The sequence below is a fragment of the Silurus aristotelis genome (assembly GCF_946808225.1).
Source record: "Silurus aristotelis genome assembly, chromosome: 17".
Taxonomy (NCBI): Eukaryota; Metazoa; Chordata; class Actinopteri; order Siluriformes; family Siluridae; genus Silurus; species Silurus aristotelis.
The window spans coordinates 11,394,999-11,412,583 of NC_139590.1; the positions used below are offsets into that span (position 1 = coordinate 11,394,999).

General features: G+C 40.1%; 2 protein-coding genes across 11 annotated transcripts in view; one reads left to right on the forward strand and one right to left on the reverse strand.

The window, feature by feature from the left end:
- aatka (apoptosis-associated tyrosine kinase a) overlaps positions 1-13,478 on the forward strand; it is a 32,502-nt gene extending 19,024 nt beyond the window's left edge. For 2 of the 4 annotated variants that reach the window (XM_083566616.1, XM_083566617.1), the window contains 11 exons: positions 4,517-4,596; positions 4,875-4,993; positions 5,178-5,265; positions 5,559-5,692; positions 5,993-6,077; positions 6,205-6,326; positions 6,404-6,553; positions 7,121-10,301; positions 10,447-10,591; positions 11,075-11,275; positions 11,401-13,478. In XM_083566616.1, coding sequence (XP_083422742.1) covers positions 4,517-4,596; positions 4,875-4,993; positions 5,178-5,265; positions 5,559-5,692; positions 5,993-6,077; positions 6,205-6,326; positions 6,404-6,553; positions 7,121-10,301; positions 10,447-10,591; positions 11,075-11,275; positions 11,401-11,429 — 4,334 coding nt within the window. In that variant the 3' untranslated portion in view covers positions 11,430-13,478. Of the gene's footprint in view, positions 1-3,605; positions 4,242-4,516; positions 4,597-4,874; positions 4,994-5,177; positions 5,266-5,558; positions 5,693-5,992; positions 6,078-6,204; positions 6,327-6,403; positions 6,554-7,120; positions 10,302-10,446; positions 10,592-11,074; positions 11,276-11,400 lie in introns of those variants that run through there. The other 2 variants (XM_083566618.1, XM_083566619.1) reach the window with 2 other exon arrangements.
- Positions 13,479-14,145: 667 nt separating this feature from the next.
- The window catches only part of baiap2a (BAR/IMD domain containing adaptor protein 2a), a 68,306-nt gene continuing 64,866 nt past the window's right edge, over positions 14,146-17,585 (reverse strand). For 4 of the 7 annotated variants that reach the window (XM_083566664.1, XM_083566662.1, XM_083566660.1 and 1 more), the window contains 2 exons: positions 16,950-16,992; positions 14,146-16,349 (listed from right to left, as the gene is read on the reverse strand). In XM_083566664.1, coding sequence (XP_083422790.1) covers positions 16,965-16,992 — 28 coding nt within the window. In that variant the 3' untranslated portion in view covers positions 14,146-16,349; positions 16,950-16,964. Of the gene's footprint in view, positions 16,350-16,571; positions 16,757-16,949; positions 16,993-17,585 lie in introns of those variants that run through there. The other 3 variants (XM_083566663.1, XM_083566661.1, XM_083566657.1) reach the window with 2 other exon arrangements.

Genomic DNA, 17,585 nt, shown 5'->3' on the forward strand with positions numbered 1-17,585 from the left:
GCTAACAAATATGACAAATATGAAAAAATGCATTCATAATTAATCTACCCACTCCTTTTATAATGGCAGGTTTTCTAAGTAAAGAAATTTAATAAACTGATTCATTTCATCTGATTATTTTTTTACCCTCAGTGTAAACAATGTATACAAATTAAGTGTGAACCAATTAGAAATATTTTAGATCAAAAATAGGAAAAACTGAAAAAGTTATGACATATTTGTGTGCACATCCTTCTACAAGTGGGGAATTGGCTGTGTTCAGGATGAACACATCAGTTAGAGTATTCCTATAATCCCCAAAATAAAGACCATTTGTTTCTGTAGAATTTTCTTGGAACCTTTTTGGTTTATTTTACTTGCAATACTTGTTAAACGATATTGATCAGGAGCAGGGTACACAAGAAAATAAATCCATTCTCAGCTAATCAACCCAAACCCTGTGGCGAAATGTATTATGGTATGAAAAAGACTTGTGTCCAAAAGGTATGTTTGGTACAAAAAATGCACATGACCATAAGGAAACATTGTTGCATGGTTGTGGCAGCATTTTGCTTTAGGCCAGGACTGGTTCAGTAATCACTGGCTTGCTACAAATACCAGTCGACCAGTGCAAAACCTTCAGGCATATTCTAAGTTAAAATTGACACAAAAATCTGTCTTTTTTGAATGATCTAACCAGAGATCAGACCCGAATATACGTATATATAAAAAAAGAAGTGACCTGAAGTGCTCTGTACACAAGTGATAGCCTTACAATTTAATGGTTGTGGATTGTTTTTTTTCCAGATAGATGTGCCATGCTGACTCTTACCCAAAGTATGACAGTGCTATCATAAAATCAAAAGATTCTTTATCACTTTATTTGTTTAAGGGTGTGCAAATAAGTATTTTCTTTATTTTTTTTTTTACTTCACAAATACCTCCATTTTAATTAAGGGTGTGTAGACATAATATCTATGGAATGTCTCCAGTATGCACATAAATTCATTATACAGTAGTATAGTGTATTAGTGTTTTTCATACTTAAAATCTGGAATGTTATATGTACATATGCACAATAAATTCTATATTCTATTCTATATATTCTATTCTGTTCTGTTTTCAGAGATTGATACATTTATAAATGCCACCCTCAAAACTATGTGATTTATTTACTGAAGATTTGTAACCTTAGTGTTGCTATTAAATAAATGACTTACTCTTTTTTTCTGGGAAGGTTAGATTTTGTTGATAAAACCAAGAACTGTACTCTAGCTTGTGTTTAAAATGTATCCCTACAAATACTGAATGTATGACAGAGGTTCAAGTGTGTTTTTGTGTGCACTAACATGGACTGTAACAGCCATTGTGCTGGTGCATGCTTCAGCAATCTCTAATCTATCTGGAAACAGTAGTGTGTCTGAGTGTAGCAGGGACATACCGAACTGGTATTATGTAGACACTAGTGTGGTATAGTTTATGCATGTCTTAATTGGCCTTTAAAGACCAGGACCTTTGGCTTAGTTTGCTGGGGTTGCATATGGAAAAAAGAGTCGGTTTGTTTGCATTCTCACATTGAACATGGAGATGGCTGCCTCAGAGAGCTGGATGCACATCTGTCTGTTGCATAACATGCAGCAAGAGTGGCCCAGAGGATTGTGGCGTGGCTTGAGAAAGCCATCTGAAAACCAGAACTAGAAAGCAAAGATAGAAAAACATAGAAGCTAGGTTGTTCACTGTTGCTATACTCTGGTCATTTGTAGAGAATTACAATACGTCTATTCATCCAACGAGATTGAAAATGTCTTTGATTTCAAATCTGGAGGATTGTAGAAAATAAATACAAATCTTTTGGGATTTTACATGAAAACTGCAGACTGGGTGGCAGATTGAGCATGAGTGGGACTGTGTGTCTGTGTGTGGTGCAGTATGTCAGATGCTCGCTTTATGACTCACATGCTCTCTCTGTGTGGACTAAGGAGGGGGTAGAAGGAGGAACATTGGACTGAAGCAAAATCCTTTAGCAGGGAAGCCAATAGGATCATTTCCTCCAGTCATCTATAGTTACAGCTATATGATTGGTTCAGGTGTTGCAGGGAGGGAAAATGTGGCTCTAGGTCCCCCCATTAGACTAAGCAGTGCTTGGTCACTGTAAAGCCAAATCAGACTTTTTCATCGTCCATCTTCTTTCTCAACCTTTAAATTGGAAAATTTAAATAAGAACAGCCGGCTGATGTTACATTGGATCAGAATTTAAAATCTTTGTATATAATCTCTATAATTAGGCATACGTGATGTGTCTTTAAATGTCGATGCATATGTTTTTTGATCAAAAAAAGATTGAAGACCTTTTGATGAGTGGTTTCCATCCTGTAAAACTTTCTTTTTGTAAAATCTCGGATATAATAGAGAAGCTAAAAATACTGCATGAATCTGCTGAACTTCTGAATTCCTAAAAAATCGACAGTGAGTGATTAGTACAACATGATAATGTAATACCCCTGTAAAATAGAGACATTCCTATCTGATTTAGTCCATACACTATCCACTAACACAATTTTTATAATGAATTAATTGCTATGGAATGCTCCAGAAATAATGGTAAATGTGGGACACTAGACATTTTATGTGGAATGCAAGAATATTGCAACATGTTTGGTTACTGCTTTTGCAAAGTTTTGTATATTCTCTTCCTCCCCATATGGCTTTCTTTTTACAAATACAAGTCCACCAAAAAAAGAACAATGGCATAACAGACCAATTAGTACAATACACTGCACATGCAGGGTATACAGTGACATTTATATGGCATTTAAGGATTTCAATATAATTTTAACAGAAACCGATTATAAGAAGATGGAAAAAAAATTGTGCTAATAATATTGAGCAACAATCTTACATTACTGGAGTTGTTTCTCCTGAGACCCTAATTGGTTTACTTTTTCTAGCTTGGACAAGTTAAGAAGTTCAGAGACAATAAAAACTTGTGTTCCAATGGATTAACTATCGGACAATAATAAGATCTAGGTTTGCAGGGGAAAGAAGGCTTTTCCTTTATTGCATTACAGAATTGTAAAAATGAGAAGAAATCCTCAATGTTTTTTTCCTCTGTGGACATGAGGCTCACAAGTATAGCTATAAAATAGATGTCATATATTTACATGGGGTAAATGTTCCACACAAATGTGTAATCTAATCTGAAAAAAGCTGTAATGCATTTTTAAGATGGTGCAAGGCTGGTACTGGCCTTCAGTGGGAATGCCAGTTGTGGGGTAAAGAATGCACAGCTCCAAAATTCCACTCAAATAATATAAAAGAGCCAGTTGAGCCAGTTGATGACCACAGTTGGAAAGAAAAGAGAGAGATAGTTGTGTGTCTGGCCAAGACTGGGGAGGGGGGCAGGCTGTTATCACTGTGACAATCCAGGCTCTGAGGAGTAGAGAATGGGCCTTGTGTCCAGCCTGGTACTGGGGTACCAAGCGGCATCATGTCCTGCACAAAGGCAGCAATTTTGCCACAGAGAAGAGCGTGAGCGGCTGTGAGTGGCTGGAATGAGTGACCTCTAGAACACTGAGGAGGGGGAGGATGGGCCACATCACTACAAATAATACAGGGAGGGAACTGTAGGAGGGGACAAGGGAACAGATAGGCTGTAAGTGTATGAGAGGGGGGTCATGTGTTTGACAGAGGTCTTTCTGGTGCTTACAAAGCGCTGTTTGTTTATCTCGGCCCCCACAGCACTGTTGGGAGACAGGGACATGGACAGAGACAGCATAGTATAGAGAGGGCTATTATATGCTTCTTGTGTCACTGCTGGAGGGTTCGGGGCTTCAGACACATTCTGACATGCGTAGAGCAGAGAGACCGAGAGAAGACGCCCAGCAGAGACTAAAGGATGACGGAGCTCTTAGCTCTGGGCAGTCATTTCAAGAGCATCGCAGCGATGTATATGCCAGCTTTCAGGCCGCAGTTGCAGCCACAAGACATTTGGGAATGTTGAGGTACAGTGTGTGGAGGGACAGGATGCCCATGGCCACTGGAAAGGAAATGAATAGGGAGTGCATTCCTGGCTGGACGAGAGCTCCGAGTGTTCTTAGGAGTCATACTGGACTTGACTGGGCCAGCACTGCTGTTCTATTTCCTCCCTGAAGACCCAGCCATGGATTTCTGCTATGGCGTGATGACTACTATTTGCATCATCTTCACCATCTGCGCTAGCCTCTTCACCATCATCTGCTGACTACAAATGTATTTCTTTCCTGGTGTGCCATTTCAGAAAAAATAACTTGCTGAAACTTTATTTTTTTAATTGCCTGATAGTCTATTTTTTTTTTTTTTAAGTAAAATAAGATGAGTAGATAACTTTTTGTAAACAGTCTTCTTGGTTGGTTAACAGATAGCTAATATTTGAACTGCCTTGGCGTTTAGGCTCTTTCTCCACGATGCACTGTTCATTGTTGAACAAGGCACATAACCTCTATTTAAAGAGACTGCATGCTTTAAATTTATGATCTCTCTTCCTTTCTCCTTATTTTAGTTCAGCTGCTGAAGTCAGCGGATCTTGGACGTCACAGCTTGCTTTACTTAAAGGAGATTGGCCATGATTGGTTTGGCAAGGTGAGCTTTCTAAAACAAACATAATTTTACAATGAAAGGCTTTACAATGCAGGGTCCAGCTCTCGCATGCAGTCTTGGCACATAGTGTAAATCTGATGTGACTCATTCAGTGCTACTGTATTATATATATTTAAAAAAAATACAGCTAAGCCTTCAACATGGTTATTCCTGGGGTATAGGGAATTCCACATAATCTTCACATTTAAATTTTCTGCTGCTTGGTTTAGAGGATAGTTCATAAATGTTTACTCAAAGGTTTGTGGGTGTTTGTTTTTCAGGTTTTTCTGGGAGAGGTGAATGCTGGACTGAGCACCACACAGGTGGTGGTGAAAGAGCTTAAAGCTAGTGCCAGTATACAGGAGCAGACTCAGTTCCTGGAAGAAGCTTTACCTTACCGGTCTAAACCCATTGTCATTACTATCTCTCTGTCCACTTTCTCTGCACTCATGATATTGTCTCTTAATTATTGTGTAGATCTTGATTTTAGCACTATTCAATTAATAACAATTATTTAAAACAATAGGACTTATTCTGATATATATATATTTATTTATTTATTTATTTATGTATCATTTTAACAGTACTCTGCAGCATCCTGCCCTTCTGCAGTGCCTGGCTCAGTGCACAGATGTCACACCCTATTTGCTGATTATGGAATACTGTCCCTTGGTAATTGTCTTTCTCTCGATTTTCTCACAAACATATACATATAGTACACACCTTGTTCTGCTAGGCTGTTGTATGCAAGTTGGACGATAAAAATACACACATCAGATCGGCATTTCCTGCCACATGTGCGTATTTTTTGAGGGAATAAGGCTCCCTCTGCTGGTCAGGATAAGGTCAGTTTGTTCAAGTGACTGGTCCGGTTATTGAAATATATCTTTTGCCTACCCCTTTAAGTGCTGTTTATTTTCTGGGAATCAAAGCTTTGCGGATGAGTAGTTCTTGGTTGGTTTCAGGGTGATGTCAAAGGATACCTCCGTAGCTGCCGGACAGCAGGTTCAGCCACCCCTGACCCATTCATCCTCCAACAAATGGCATGTGAAATTGCCTCCGGGCTTCAGTACCTCCACAAACATAATTACATTCACAGGTGAGGAGAAACATGCCTGCCTTGTTAGCTAATTCTCTGGTCCATTTTGTCACAGGCCAGAGTGTGGATTTCAGCCTGTTTTTTGGTCTCTTCTTGAAACAATATCCTGATGCTGCCTGAGTGCCTCTTACAGACTCCAGCATCAGTGATTTTGTTGCTGGAGGTGAACCTGTTGTTCTTCGGAAGCTATCAGTGGCATTTACAAAGTGGTGTACAATAATCAGACTTTTTTTTTATTTATTAGACTTGAAGTAAACATTCAACTTTATTCGCTGAGTAAGAATGATTATGTATCCTTAGTGACCTGGCTCTCAGGAGCTGTCTTCTGACTTCAGAGATGTCTGTGAAGATCGGAGACTATGGCCTGTCTCATAGCAAATACAAGGTGGGTCAGGACCGCATGAACAGACACTGCTGAGCTGCAGTGCTAATTTTGTTGTAAAGACACTGTTACATCAGCCTCTATTCAGTCCATCACTTCAGTGCTTAGAGGTTGCTTCTGTCTCTGTTAGGACGACTACTTTGTGACGGCAGATCAGATTTGGGTACCATTGCGCTGGATTGCTCCAGAGCTCATTGATGAAGTCCATGGCAACTTGTTAATAGTGGACCAGACAAAGTCCAGCAATGTTTGGTAAGAATTCCTTTATACATCAAATACAGAACTACAGAATCAACATACCTTTCATGACACCAGGCTTTTGTTTTCAGGTCACTGGGTGTGACAATCTGGGAGTTGTTTGAGCTAGGAAGCCAGCCATACAGACACTTCACCGACAGGCAGGTGTTGACATATGCAGTGAAAGAGCAGCAACTGAAGCTGCCAAAACCTTTGCTGAAAGTCCCCCTGTCTGAACGCTGGTGAGCCATTTTAACTCCCAATTCGAAATCATCACCTCCATGTCCATTCTTCCATTCCTCCAATCATTACTCTCCCATCACCATGTCCAAAACATACCACAGGCAAGCTGAGCAGTCATCAGTTATCCTGAAAATAAATACTATCAACACAGTGAAAGTACTTCTATCAGAGTCTTCCCGAATGCTCATTGCATTTTCTCCCTTGCAAAGCCAACAAATCAATACTGCTCAGGTCCAGTGTGGTTAGTCATTCATTTTCCCCTTTCACAGTCCAATTCATCATACATTTAGCTTTTATTAGACGTCTGTGATCATTAATACTGCTATAATACAATACCATAAATTACAAATGTAGTCAAGACACTAAAGTTGCAAATATTGATCTGTATGAATGAAAGACTGCTTTGTAAGCCTGCCAGTTCATGATAATATGAATGTTTGGTCTCTATGAACATTCTCATTAGCCATGGTTCTTGAATACCAAAGTTGTGTAAGCATCGATAATTCAGGCATTGCAGTTTTTTTTTAATAAATCCTAATAATTGTGCATGTTCCTTGTGTGAGCAGGTATGAAGTGATGCAGTTCTGTTGGCTGCAACCAGAGCAGCGGCCTGTGGTGGAGGAGGTCTACCTGCTGTTGAACTATCTATGTGCTAAAGGTACCACTGAGGCAGAGGAGGACTTTGAAAAACGGTGGAACTCCCTCAGACCAAGTCTAGACACAGGCAGTTCTCAGAGAACCCCAGCCCTAGAGGTGCCCTCATCTACTTCCTCATTCCCCCTTCTGGAGCACTTCTCCATGGTTGACAGTTTTCAGTCTGAGAATGGTGATGAAATACTAACAGTCACTGAGACCAGTGATGGGCTCAACTTTGAGTACAAGTGGGAACAGGCTAAAGCTGAACAGCCATACTGCTCCTCATCGACAAGTGGGCCTCTGGGAAGTAGCAACCCTCATTACCAGGACATATACTATCCCCTTAGCAGTTCCTCAGAAAGCTGCAAAGGGGAGAGTCTCACTCTGGGTGTTTCTCCATCCCTGTATAAGTCAGATTACCCAGGTGTGGTCCCAGTGTTGAGTGCACATAGTCCGTCTGTTAGCAGCGAGTACTATATCCGCATTGAGGAACCTGTAGAGTGCAATATCAGTGTGGAGGAGGCCACTCTTGACTACAGTCCAGAACTTGAAGCCAGCAATTGCACCTTCTCCATGGCTGACATGAAAAGTCCTACTGAGGCTCATACAAATGCATACTGGTCAGGAGCAAAAGACTCTAAAATTTTTATCATTGATTCAGATGCTAGTCCAACTACTGTCCACAGTGTGGAGCCACCTCATACACAAAAGCCGATAAATTCGGCAGAACAGGTAAGCCAGTACTTTTCTCCCAGTGACCGAGATAGATTGCACTGTGAACAGACACACTCAGGAGAACAGGAAGTTCCTTTAAAAAGAGCCCAACCATCTGATTCTTGTATGTTGCCAGGGAGCTTACAAAGCACAGGTGTACAAGAAACTCCACGTGGTATATCGGTTACACTAAGCAGCCCCAGTTTGAGACAGTGTGACCCCTACCTTGAAGCCAATCAAAGGACCGCCAGTGAGGCCTATTATGCTATGATGGGTAGTTTACCGAAGAATATTCCTAGGACACACAATATAACTGTTGACGTTGAAGCTGCCGATTGTCTACTTATGGGTACTGCTGATCCAGAAGATGACATTAATCGTTTTACTGAGAGTGAAACAATTAACTGGGCCTCGAACCACTCCACAAATAACAACACTTTAAACTTTGATGACAGACAAACAAGGGGGTTTCTTGACACCTATTTTGATGTACACCACACCACACCTTCGTCAAATGCCGCCCAGAGCTTACAGACAGGAACAATAACAATCAGGCAAAATTCTCCAAGTAATCACTCTGATACATTTAAACAACATTCACACATGGAGGCTGATGGCAACAACTCCATTGCATTTTCATACACAGATTCATACACAGAGTGCGTGTCATATATACAACTTTGTTCTGAGGAGCAGAAGGTGGTAAAGTCATCAGCCCAAGAAAGACACCAAATTACCCATTCAGCCCAGAACACCACTCCTCAACTGCATATCAGAGAGAACATGACACACTTCCCTCTAAGGGATTATTCAAGTAGCAATCCTCTTTCTCTTGTAGCCGAGAAATCAGTGACTAAGGACCGAAGCACAACTCCAGCACAAGACATAAAAGTGCAGTCAGCTGTTTCTACAGTCATGAATGGAGCTCTGTCTGAGGGTGTCTCCGAGTGCTGTCATACAAGCGGCAGCATCAGCCTGGTAAATATTGATGACTGCAGTGATGGCGATGTTACTGAAATAACATCCGAGGTGTTTGCAGACTCTCCTCTTGACTTTGCAGATGTTGAAGACATTAACGTAGCACATATGCCCTTGCATAGAGAGATTCGAGACCAAGAATTCCCTCAGGAAGTTATAGATCTTGCTTCAAGTATTAGCCCGTGTGAAGTCTTCAGTCCAGATGCTTATCACACATCTATTCAGCCCAAATCACTGGACAGTGGCTATGACACGGAGAACAACGAGTCGCCTGAGTTTATCATGAAAGACCTCGAAGGAAAACCAGTTCTCAGTACGAGTATAGAATCAGAGTATGAAATGGTCATTCAGATGGACCTTGAAGAAAATGATTTGACCACAACTAGCAATAGTACTCTTAAGCTGACCAGTTTGGGAAACAGGAATCAATATAGAGACTCAGCTTACTTTTCAGACTACGATGCTGAAAATGAAAAAAGTCCATGTGAAGGAGGCAGCGTCTTCTTTGACAACAAATTGGATTATTTTTTTGGAAAAGAACCTGTAAATAACAATTCTCTCAAGAAGGCGGGAACTGAAGTGGACTTCCTAGCAAGTCAGAAGGAGAAGGAGTATAACTTCCCAAGCTTGATAGAAAATACAGATAATGCTTTGCTGAGTGTCAAACAGTTGTATATTGACAGGAGGAATAGGCAGCTTTCATCTCCTGCACCCAGTCCAGTGATTACAGTTTTGGCCCCATTTCCTCCAGAGATGGGTGGCTGTTTGACCAAAGAGTCTGCTCCAGAAGATGGCCTTGGATCTGAGCACCCTGGAGAAGAGCCAGCCCCTGAATGCTTTTCCAGCACGGCTTCTGAGGGCTCATCTACAACACAAGAAGCCACAACCATGGAGGACCAAGTTAACAGTACTAGCATAGGCTTCTCATCTGCAAACTCCCTGGGTTCAGTGTGCACTATATTGGAAGTCAATAACTGTGAGAATGGGGAAGACAGTCCAGACTGTCCAATGGATGGGAAAAATGAAAATAACGGAGTGGAGGAAAAAGCAGAGGTGGTAGATAAAGCACTTTTAAATGTTAAGCAGGTTGGTTCTCTGGACAACATTCTGCCTGCCTTACCAGAGAACCTGGACATGCCAGCACCCCTGGGGAACTGTGAGGAGGATGAAGACACTGATGACAGCGATGAGTCAGATGAAGAGTTGCGTAGCTACAGCGTCCAAGAGCAAAGCGAGGAGAGTGAGGAGGAGTTCACCACTGTTCCGATGGTAGTTGTGAGTGAGCGAAGTAGCTCCAGACATCTGCGCAGCCTCCTCAAAATGCCATCCCTGCTCACCCAGTCCTTTTGCGATGAGCTAGAACGCAAGAAGAAAGCTGTATCTTTTTTCGATGATGTCACTGTGTTCCTTTTTGACCAGGTCAGTTACATGACATCTCAAGGATTTTCTGAAATGTGTAATGTATCCAAAATTGAAACATACATGTTTTCATTTATGACCTAAATGCATTACAGTTATTAATAGTGACATTTCATGTCTAAGAAATAGTGTATTTGTGTTCTAGGATAGTCCTACAGCGGAACTGGCAGAATACACTTTTCCATCAGGAATGGAACCCAATAGCCAGGCAGCAGAGGGTAAGGAAGATCCATCAGAAAAGGACGTCAGTGACTCTGATATTTCCTTAAACGGGAATATCTTAAACGACGGTAAGTGTTGTGGACCAAATCAAAAATATTCACTTCATATGTACACTATATAGGCACTAATGTAGGTGAGGTGAGGAGACCTGGGGGGCAGTCAACGTCTTAGTTCATCCCAAAGATGCTTAATAGGGTTGAGATTAGAGCCCTATAGCAGGAGATCTTCCACTCCAACCAGTGCAATGCATATCTTCATTAAGTTTGCTTTGTGCACAGGGGCACTGTAATGCTGTAACAGGTTTGGCTCTAGTTCAAATAAAGGATATATTTCATGCTACTGCATCCAAAGACACCCTACAATTGCACACCTTTAGTTTTGCGGGGGAAAAAAACACATATGGCTGGGAAAGTCAGGGGTCCCAATATTTTTTTTGTTCATATAGTGTAGATTTCATTTTGCATATACACTTTTTAATTTCTATTTCTCACCATATTGCAAAAGTCCACTATTGCAATCAAATAAAAATAATAGATCCTCTTTCCAACCAGGGGGGATGTTGGAATGGGAGAAGGACTTTCACTTAATGCCAAATGCTTCAACATTAGAACCTGCCTCTGACAAAATCTGCTCCCCCCCAAACTCTCCAATCAAACTTCCAGAGGAGAAGCCTGCACACCAGGGTTCTCGTTTCAGTGTTTCCCGTTTCTCTATTACACATGTGTCTGATTCGGATGCCGAGTCTACTGGAGGTCAGTAACACCCTGCAATATGAATATAACGGCATTGTGTTATACGTGGGGTACATACATGCTACACAACCTACACACAAAATGTGTTGCATCTCATGCTCTGTACTCTTGTCATCTACACACAGGTAACTGTTCAGATGGAGACCGGGCATGAACCCATTCAAGATTTCCTTTTGGCCTGATCCAGCTCTAGATCCTCTTTGGTGTTTATTTAATGTCCTGGACGAGGGTTCTCTGAATCCGGAAGACAGTGCCTCATGCTGTAACTGAATTATATTGGCCAACCTTTCTTTGTGTCTTGAGCCAGAGGATGGCCATGACATTGTCTGTTAAGGACAGCATTTAAAAGTTCTGAAAAATCTCTAAGCAAAATGTTATGTATGCATATTTAGGAGTTCAAATGATTTGCGACATTCTTTATCAACATACACACATTGCAACAAATCACTTTATTACGAACTGTAGCAACCATAAGGGTATTGGTTACTTTGCTGTACTTCTCACTGGCCTACTTACAGTGAACTTATCGCTTATTTGTCAGATCTTCCAGATGTTGGTTTTTGGCTGCAAAGTAAGTGGAAAAATAACATTTAAAATCATTCAAGTTTTGTCAACTACAACGGGTTGTGCACCAGTTTTTTGGAGAAATGAAGGCAATTGCTTTTGACCACTTTAAGCAAAATGATTATGGCTCAGGTAAACTCTATTGAAGGCTGTAAAGAGGAAAAAATTGGGATGGCTTCAAAGTTTAAGGCACAAGATGAAGATACTTGTGTTAAATATCATATGCTTCCTCAATTTTTCCCCATTTCCCCTGCCATTGTGCTGCTATACAACCCTGAGTATGTGGAAAATATGACATAAATGCACTTTCTACGTTGAAGCCTAGCGGTCATGTGCAAATTTGTGTTCATTAACAATGTCAGGATGCTTGTCTATTTATAGAGATACAGCCCCGTCTTATTCCTGTCACTAATGTTCACCTTTATATGCAAGTGAACTTTCATGTCCCTGAAAGGTCAGGATTTAGCATTTCATTATTATCAGTTTACATTTGTTGGGTCTTTCACATTCGTCATTAGTGTCAGTGAGCTCTAACTACACAGTGATGGGATCTTGGTTGTCACAAAAGACTTTCCATTATTTTCCAGTAATATGGCTGTATAACTGCCTTAACTAGTTTAAGTAGTCATTATTTTACTGAGCACTACATAACTAATTAAGATGCATATTTTCAAAGACAATTTCACAAATCTGCCAAATTAATTTCAGTGAGATGAACCGTAGACCGAAATGTTGAATTACAATCTTTCGCAATACATTTTGCATACAATCTTAGAAGAAAAAAAAAGGAAAAAAAAGGAGTAGGCTCTAGCTTTGTAAACAGATTCTACCCAATCCGAAGAATCTTCTTTTCTAAGAGTGTAGGTTAAATAGTGAAGACTGTGATTACTGGAAAGTAAAACCCCACACCTAACATTCAGGATCTTGTGATACAGCTTAAAAAAAAAAAAATTTGTAAACCGCTCAAACCAAGTCTCTTCCTGACTTAGTCTAACATATAGGTAACATACAACCTTTACAAAAAAAACAATGTCAAATAAAGAGGCTAATTACAGCCACTGGCAGCTCTCCGAACAGCTTCTATAAACGGTACCTCATCAGGCTGGAAATGTATTGATAGAGAAAACTTACCACACCATATCAGTATAACAACAGAAACAGAAGTGTAAAAGAAAGCACCTGTCCAATAAATGCCTGTGGACTTCCTGTCATTCTCATACATTTGTTTATTTTCAGTTACATGTCTGTGCTACTGAACCGACACAAAGATGTGTCTTACACAGTCTTACTACAGCGGCACAGTCACGCTCAAACCAGGACCCACGTCCATAAATTATTACTGTGCCAATAATCAGTATACAATAAACTGGTCCTCTTTAACAGGTCTTTTGTAAGCTCCCGCAGCACTGTACTACTTTTGGAACACATATCAGTACTTTCTAGAGGACGGATAGACAACTGTTGCCAAAGTGATACCTGGTCATCAGGAGCTCAGTGAATCAATCTGTTACAGTTCAGTGTGTGGTTGTGTTTGTTCCTGCACTTGTAGTAGCACCATGGCTGTTGTTTCATTTCAACCCACTCCATGCTGACTGTAGTATCCCAAAATAAATCAATAAAACCAACCAGTTTATCCTTATGTGTCACATGTGTACTGTAACGTAGTGAACAAGTTTTGCGTTTTCCAGAACACCATCTACACTTGCTATCTAAGCTTCTAATCGTTAGAATGAGAATTTCAAAAGAACTGACTGAGGTGTGTGTGTGCGTGTGTGTGTCATGTGCCAATATTATCAGAAATCAACTGAATGTACCTTTTCCCCCAGTTTAGTCACTGGTTCTCCACTCTATCAAATACATTGGTACATAAATTGTAGCAGACAGACACTGCTTTTTACCACAAATGACATGGTGCTGTTGAAGGGCAAAAAGGCTATTTTATTTTTTGGATTTTATTTTTGTATGCCAACAGAGCATTAGGAAAAGAGCGAGGGGGGAAATGTCTATTGTGATTACTGTTTTAAAAATTAGCAATTCATTCCCAGTGAACATCACTTTATTTGTTGGAGAATCTCCCGCTTTAGTCATACAAATAGAAAAAAATGTAGTTTGTGATTATATTGTTGAAGCAAAGGGTTAAATCTAAACTAAACCCACCTCTGACTTCCCCCAAAAACTAATGAATGCCTACTGTTGATTAACACACTGTTAACACCCCAACAATGTTTTGTGGTTTCTTCATTTGGTTGCAGTCATTTCTTGTCAAATTCGGTGCGGGTTTGCGAATCATGTACTCAGTAACCCACTTGATTTGATCATTTTATTTCACAAAGAACAGAAACATGTATAAGTAAAACAACATAAATAAGAATGAACAGAAGACAGACAAAGCCAAAGAGATTCGACATGTAAGAAAAGCAGTCTTTTTTTCCACACCCACACACATTCTCCCATTTCTGTACTATTTCACTCAGACACTCAAGTGATGCTTACCATCTTTAACAGTACACTCGATTAATACCAGGACACGCTACTGCAATTACACGTGAGCTTTAAAAATGAAGCAGCATTTAGAATTAGAAGTTGCAAGTCTTTAAAATGACATCTACTGTAGTTAAACGATAAAGAAAAATATAATCATGAAACCAAAATATTTCCAAGCATGAGTATTTAAGCTATTTCTCACAATTCAACTGCTGAATTTTTCTATATGATGATTTTTGTTTTCAGCACAGAACAAGCAATGCCCTGTGTATTAGAGAAAATGTCACACACACAAAAAAGACACAAACATTTAAGTCCAGTCTGCAGGAGATTTGAAAAAAGCACAACAGTGATGCAAGATATGCAGATACGTGTATTTTTTTTTTATTACCATAGTAACATGACGGAGACACAGTAGTGCAACCAAGAGTTCCCAGATTGATCCTGAACATGGGTCGCCTATGATCGTGAGTTTTCTCCCTATTCCTCATTCCGTGTCCCTCATCCCAAAAAGACGATGTTGTGGTTGACTGGAGACTTTACATTGTCCCTAGGTGTGATTGAGTGTGTAGGGATTCCTGTAATGAACTAGTGTCCCATCCAGGGTTCCACCTCGTGCTCATTAATCCTGGTAATGGCTTCAGACCCCATCATGGCCTAAATAAACTGCTTAAGCGAATTTGGAGAAAACTATTTACACTAATTGTACATTTTTAGCAGATGTGCATGTGCTCCAAATCCCACAAACCTAATTCTAAATTATTAAGAAGCAGTATTAATGTAAGAGGCGAAAAAAAAAAAAAAAAATTAACATTATAATTTTTTTGTAATAAACAGCACAATACATTCAGCAGTTTGTGGTGTCTATAATGAAATTAAAAATGAAAAACTAAGAAGCAAAAACTAATACAATTATCCAAATATTTCCCCTTTGCCTATGAACAGCTGGATGTTTTCCTAAAGCTTTTTTTTTCTTTTCTCTAGAACACCCATTGCAGTAGAAGGCACAAACCCCTGGTGCAAAATACCCTGTTCAAGCTTCCCTGCCAGGAAACTTAGAGAAACTACTTGAGCTTTACTGTATATTAAAGCTATACAGATGATTGCAGTGACACTTTCATTGCTGTCGTGTCCACAGTATAGACGCCCTCTAGATGGTGCTTTCGCCAAGGTATATTTACTGTACATTTACTAGTTTGGCGAGCAATTTTATTCACAGCGACGTGTATCTCAGCTGAGCTTTTGAGGGTTAAAGGGTACGCTCAAGGGCCGAACAGTGGTTACTGGTAATTCTGAGTGATCCAAAGGATTCGAAGTGATCAGCAGTCCAGAGCCTTTATCACCGAGTCACCAGCGGTCCAAAAAAAAGCCTCAATTTACAGCAGCTATAGCAATTGCAGGGGGGAGCCTGAAATTACAGTGTGAAAATATGATCACTGTTTATTGAACATCTAATATAAACCGAAGCTCTAATCTTACCTCAGCTAAAGGCGAGAAAATCCTACTGCGACAACAGATAAATAAAAGGATGAAAGAAAAAGAAAAAAATAATTAAAATAATCTATCATTACATAAAGGGCAAGCCATTTTTGCCTTCTCTATATAGCTATTTTTTTATTATTATAATTATTTCTTAATTTGATATCAAAACCCTTAACCATAACGTATGACTGTGTATCAGCATAATTGGATTGAATCGGTAAGAGCACTGATCTCGAAACCTCGGAAATCTTTCCCACAGACACAGCTAGTTTCTCTTCGGAGCAGCTTACACTAAAGCTGACATTTGTGCAGAACTATACAGCAGTGTTCAGGAAGCTATACGAAACATGTTTAATTCCTAAAAGCCCGAGTTATGAAACCAGGGTTTTATCTCCAGTTGCCCTATAGAGTCTGAAGCGTGTGGCTTAGTGTATAGTTTCAGGTTAAAGGGCGCAGGCCCATGAACAGGCTGCGTTAGTAGAAGAGTGTAGCTGTGTGGCCGTCCATCAAGCTCGATCTGAGGTAGGCCTCCAGGGCGCGGTCACTAAAAGAAGGGGGGGGGGTAAAAAAAAAATCGTCAATGTGTGATGCGGTGGAACAGGCGCTTGCCATTTAAATAAAGCAGGCAAATTTATTGATCTATTTACAACAAAACTATAAAGTATAAGTGAATTTGGTCAAGATTTAAAAAGTACTGCTGAAAGGCATACAGTGATTCATTTGACATATACTTATGAACAAAAGTATTTTTTTTTTTTTCTTTCTCTTCTATGGAGGGTGTTTTGAGCAAGCATGCAAATGAAACAAGACGTCGTCGATTAAGTGCTTGTGTGTACATTTGTTAGGCATTGAAAAGCATGCATTAGAGTTAGATTTTGAGTTACCTCCAGTGCCAACATTTTGCCTCCATGAAAACACCACCTTCTGGCAACCAATGACCTGTCTGATTGGCTGGTACAAATTACACCACAAGGAAAGAGAACCAACCAGAGAGGCCGGTGACAGAATGAAGGAAATAAAAAGTAATAACAGAGAAGCCCCACTCCCCAGTTATATGCCAGACAACCAATGAGAGCAGAGGGAAAATGAGCGAGAGGGAGGACATGATTGTTTGGCTGAGCAGTGATGGAGGCAGGTGACTTACGGAGGTCCTGTACACTCAGAACCGGGACAATTCAGGACCCAAACTGGAAGGTAAAGAGAGTCCATGGGTTTGTACCGGAGCTCATCTTAGACTAGGACTATGCATGGCTACATATCAGATTGTTAGTTTTGTGTAGGATGGTGGGAGGTTACTCATTTTGTGGCATGATGTCTGAGTTTTGCACTGGCTCAGATGGATGAGGGACATTCCAACCCTTTGCTCATACATGAGTAAATAAAACGTCTCTAAGAAGATGGCGGGTTCAAAATATAGTGTAAAATGAAGAGTCTGCCCATAGCAGTCATTCAATTTGGCTTTGCTGAGACCAATAAGTCACTCGCATAAAATATATTAAACTACCAGGTGTTCAGAGCTCTGTATTAAAACCAATACAGCTAACCTTAACTACACACATCACACACAGGACAGACAGCACTATCCCACAGTGACAAAAACTCCATGATAACAAGACACAAACCTAAACATTCTCTCTCACTCTCTCTCACACACACACACACACACACACACACACACACACACACACACACACACAGTAATCTATTTGTATTACAAAAAGGATTTGGTACTGAAGTTGGTGAGTGGGCATTAGATGAGATAAATATGATGTAGTGCAGA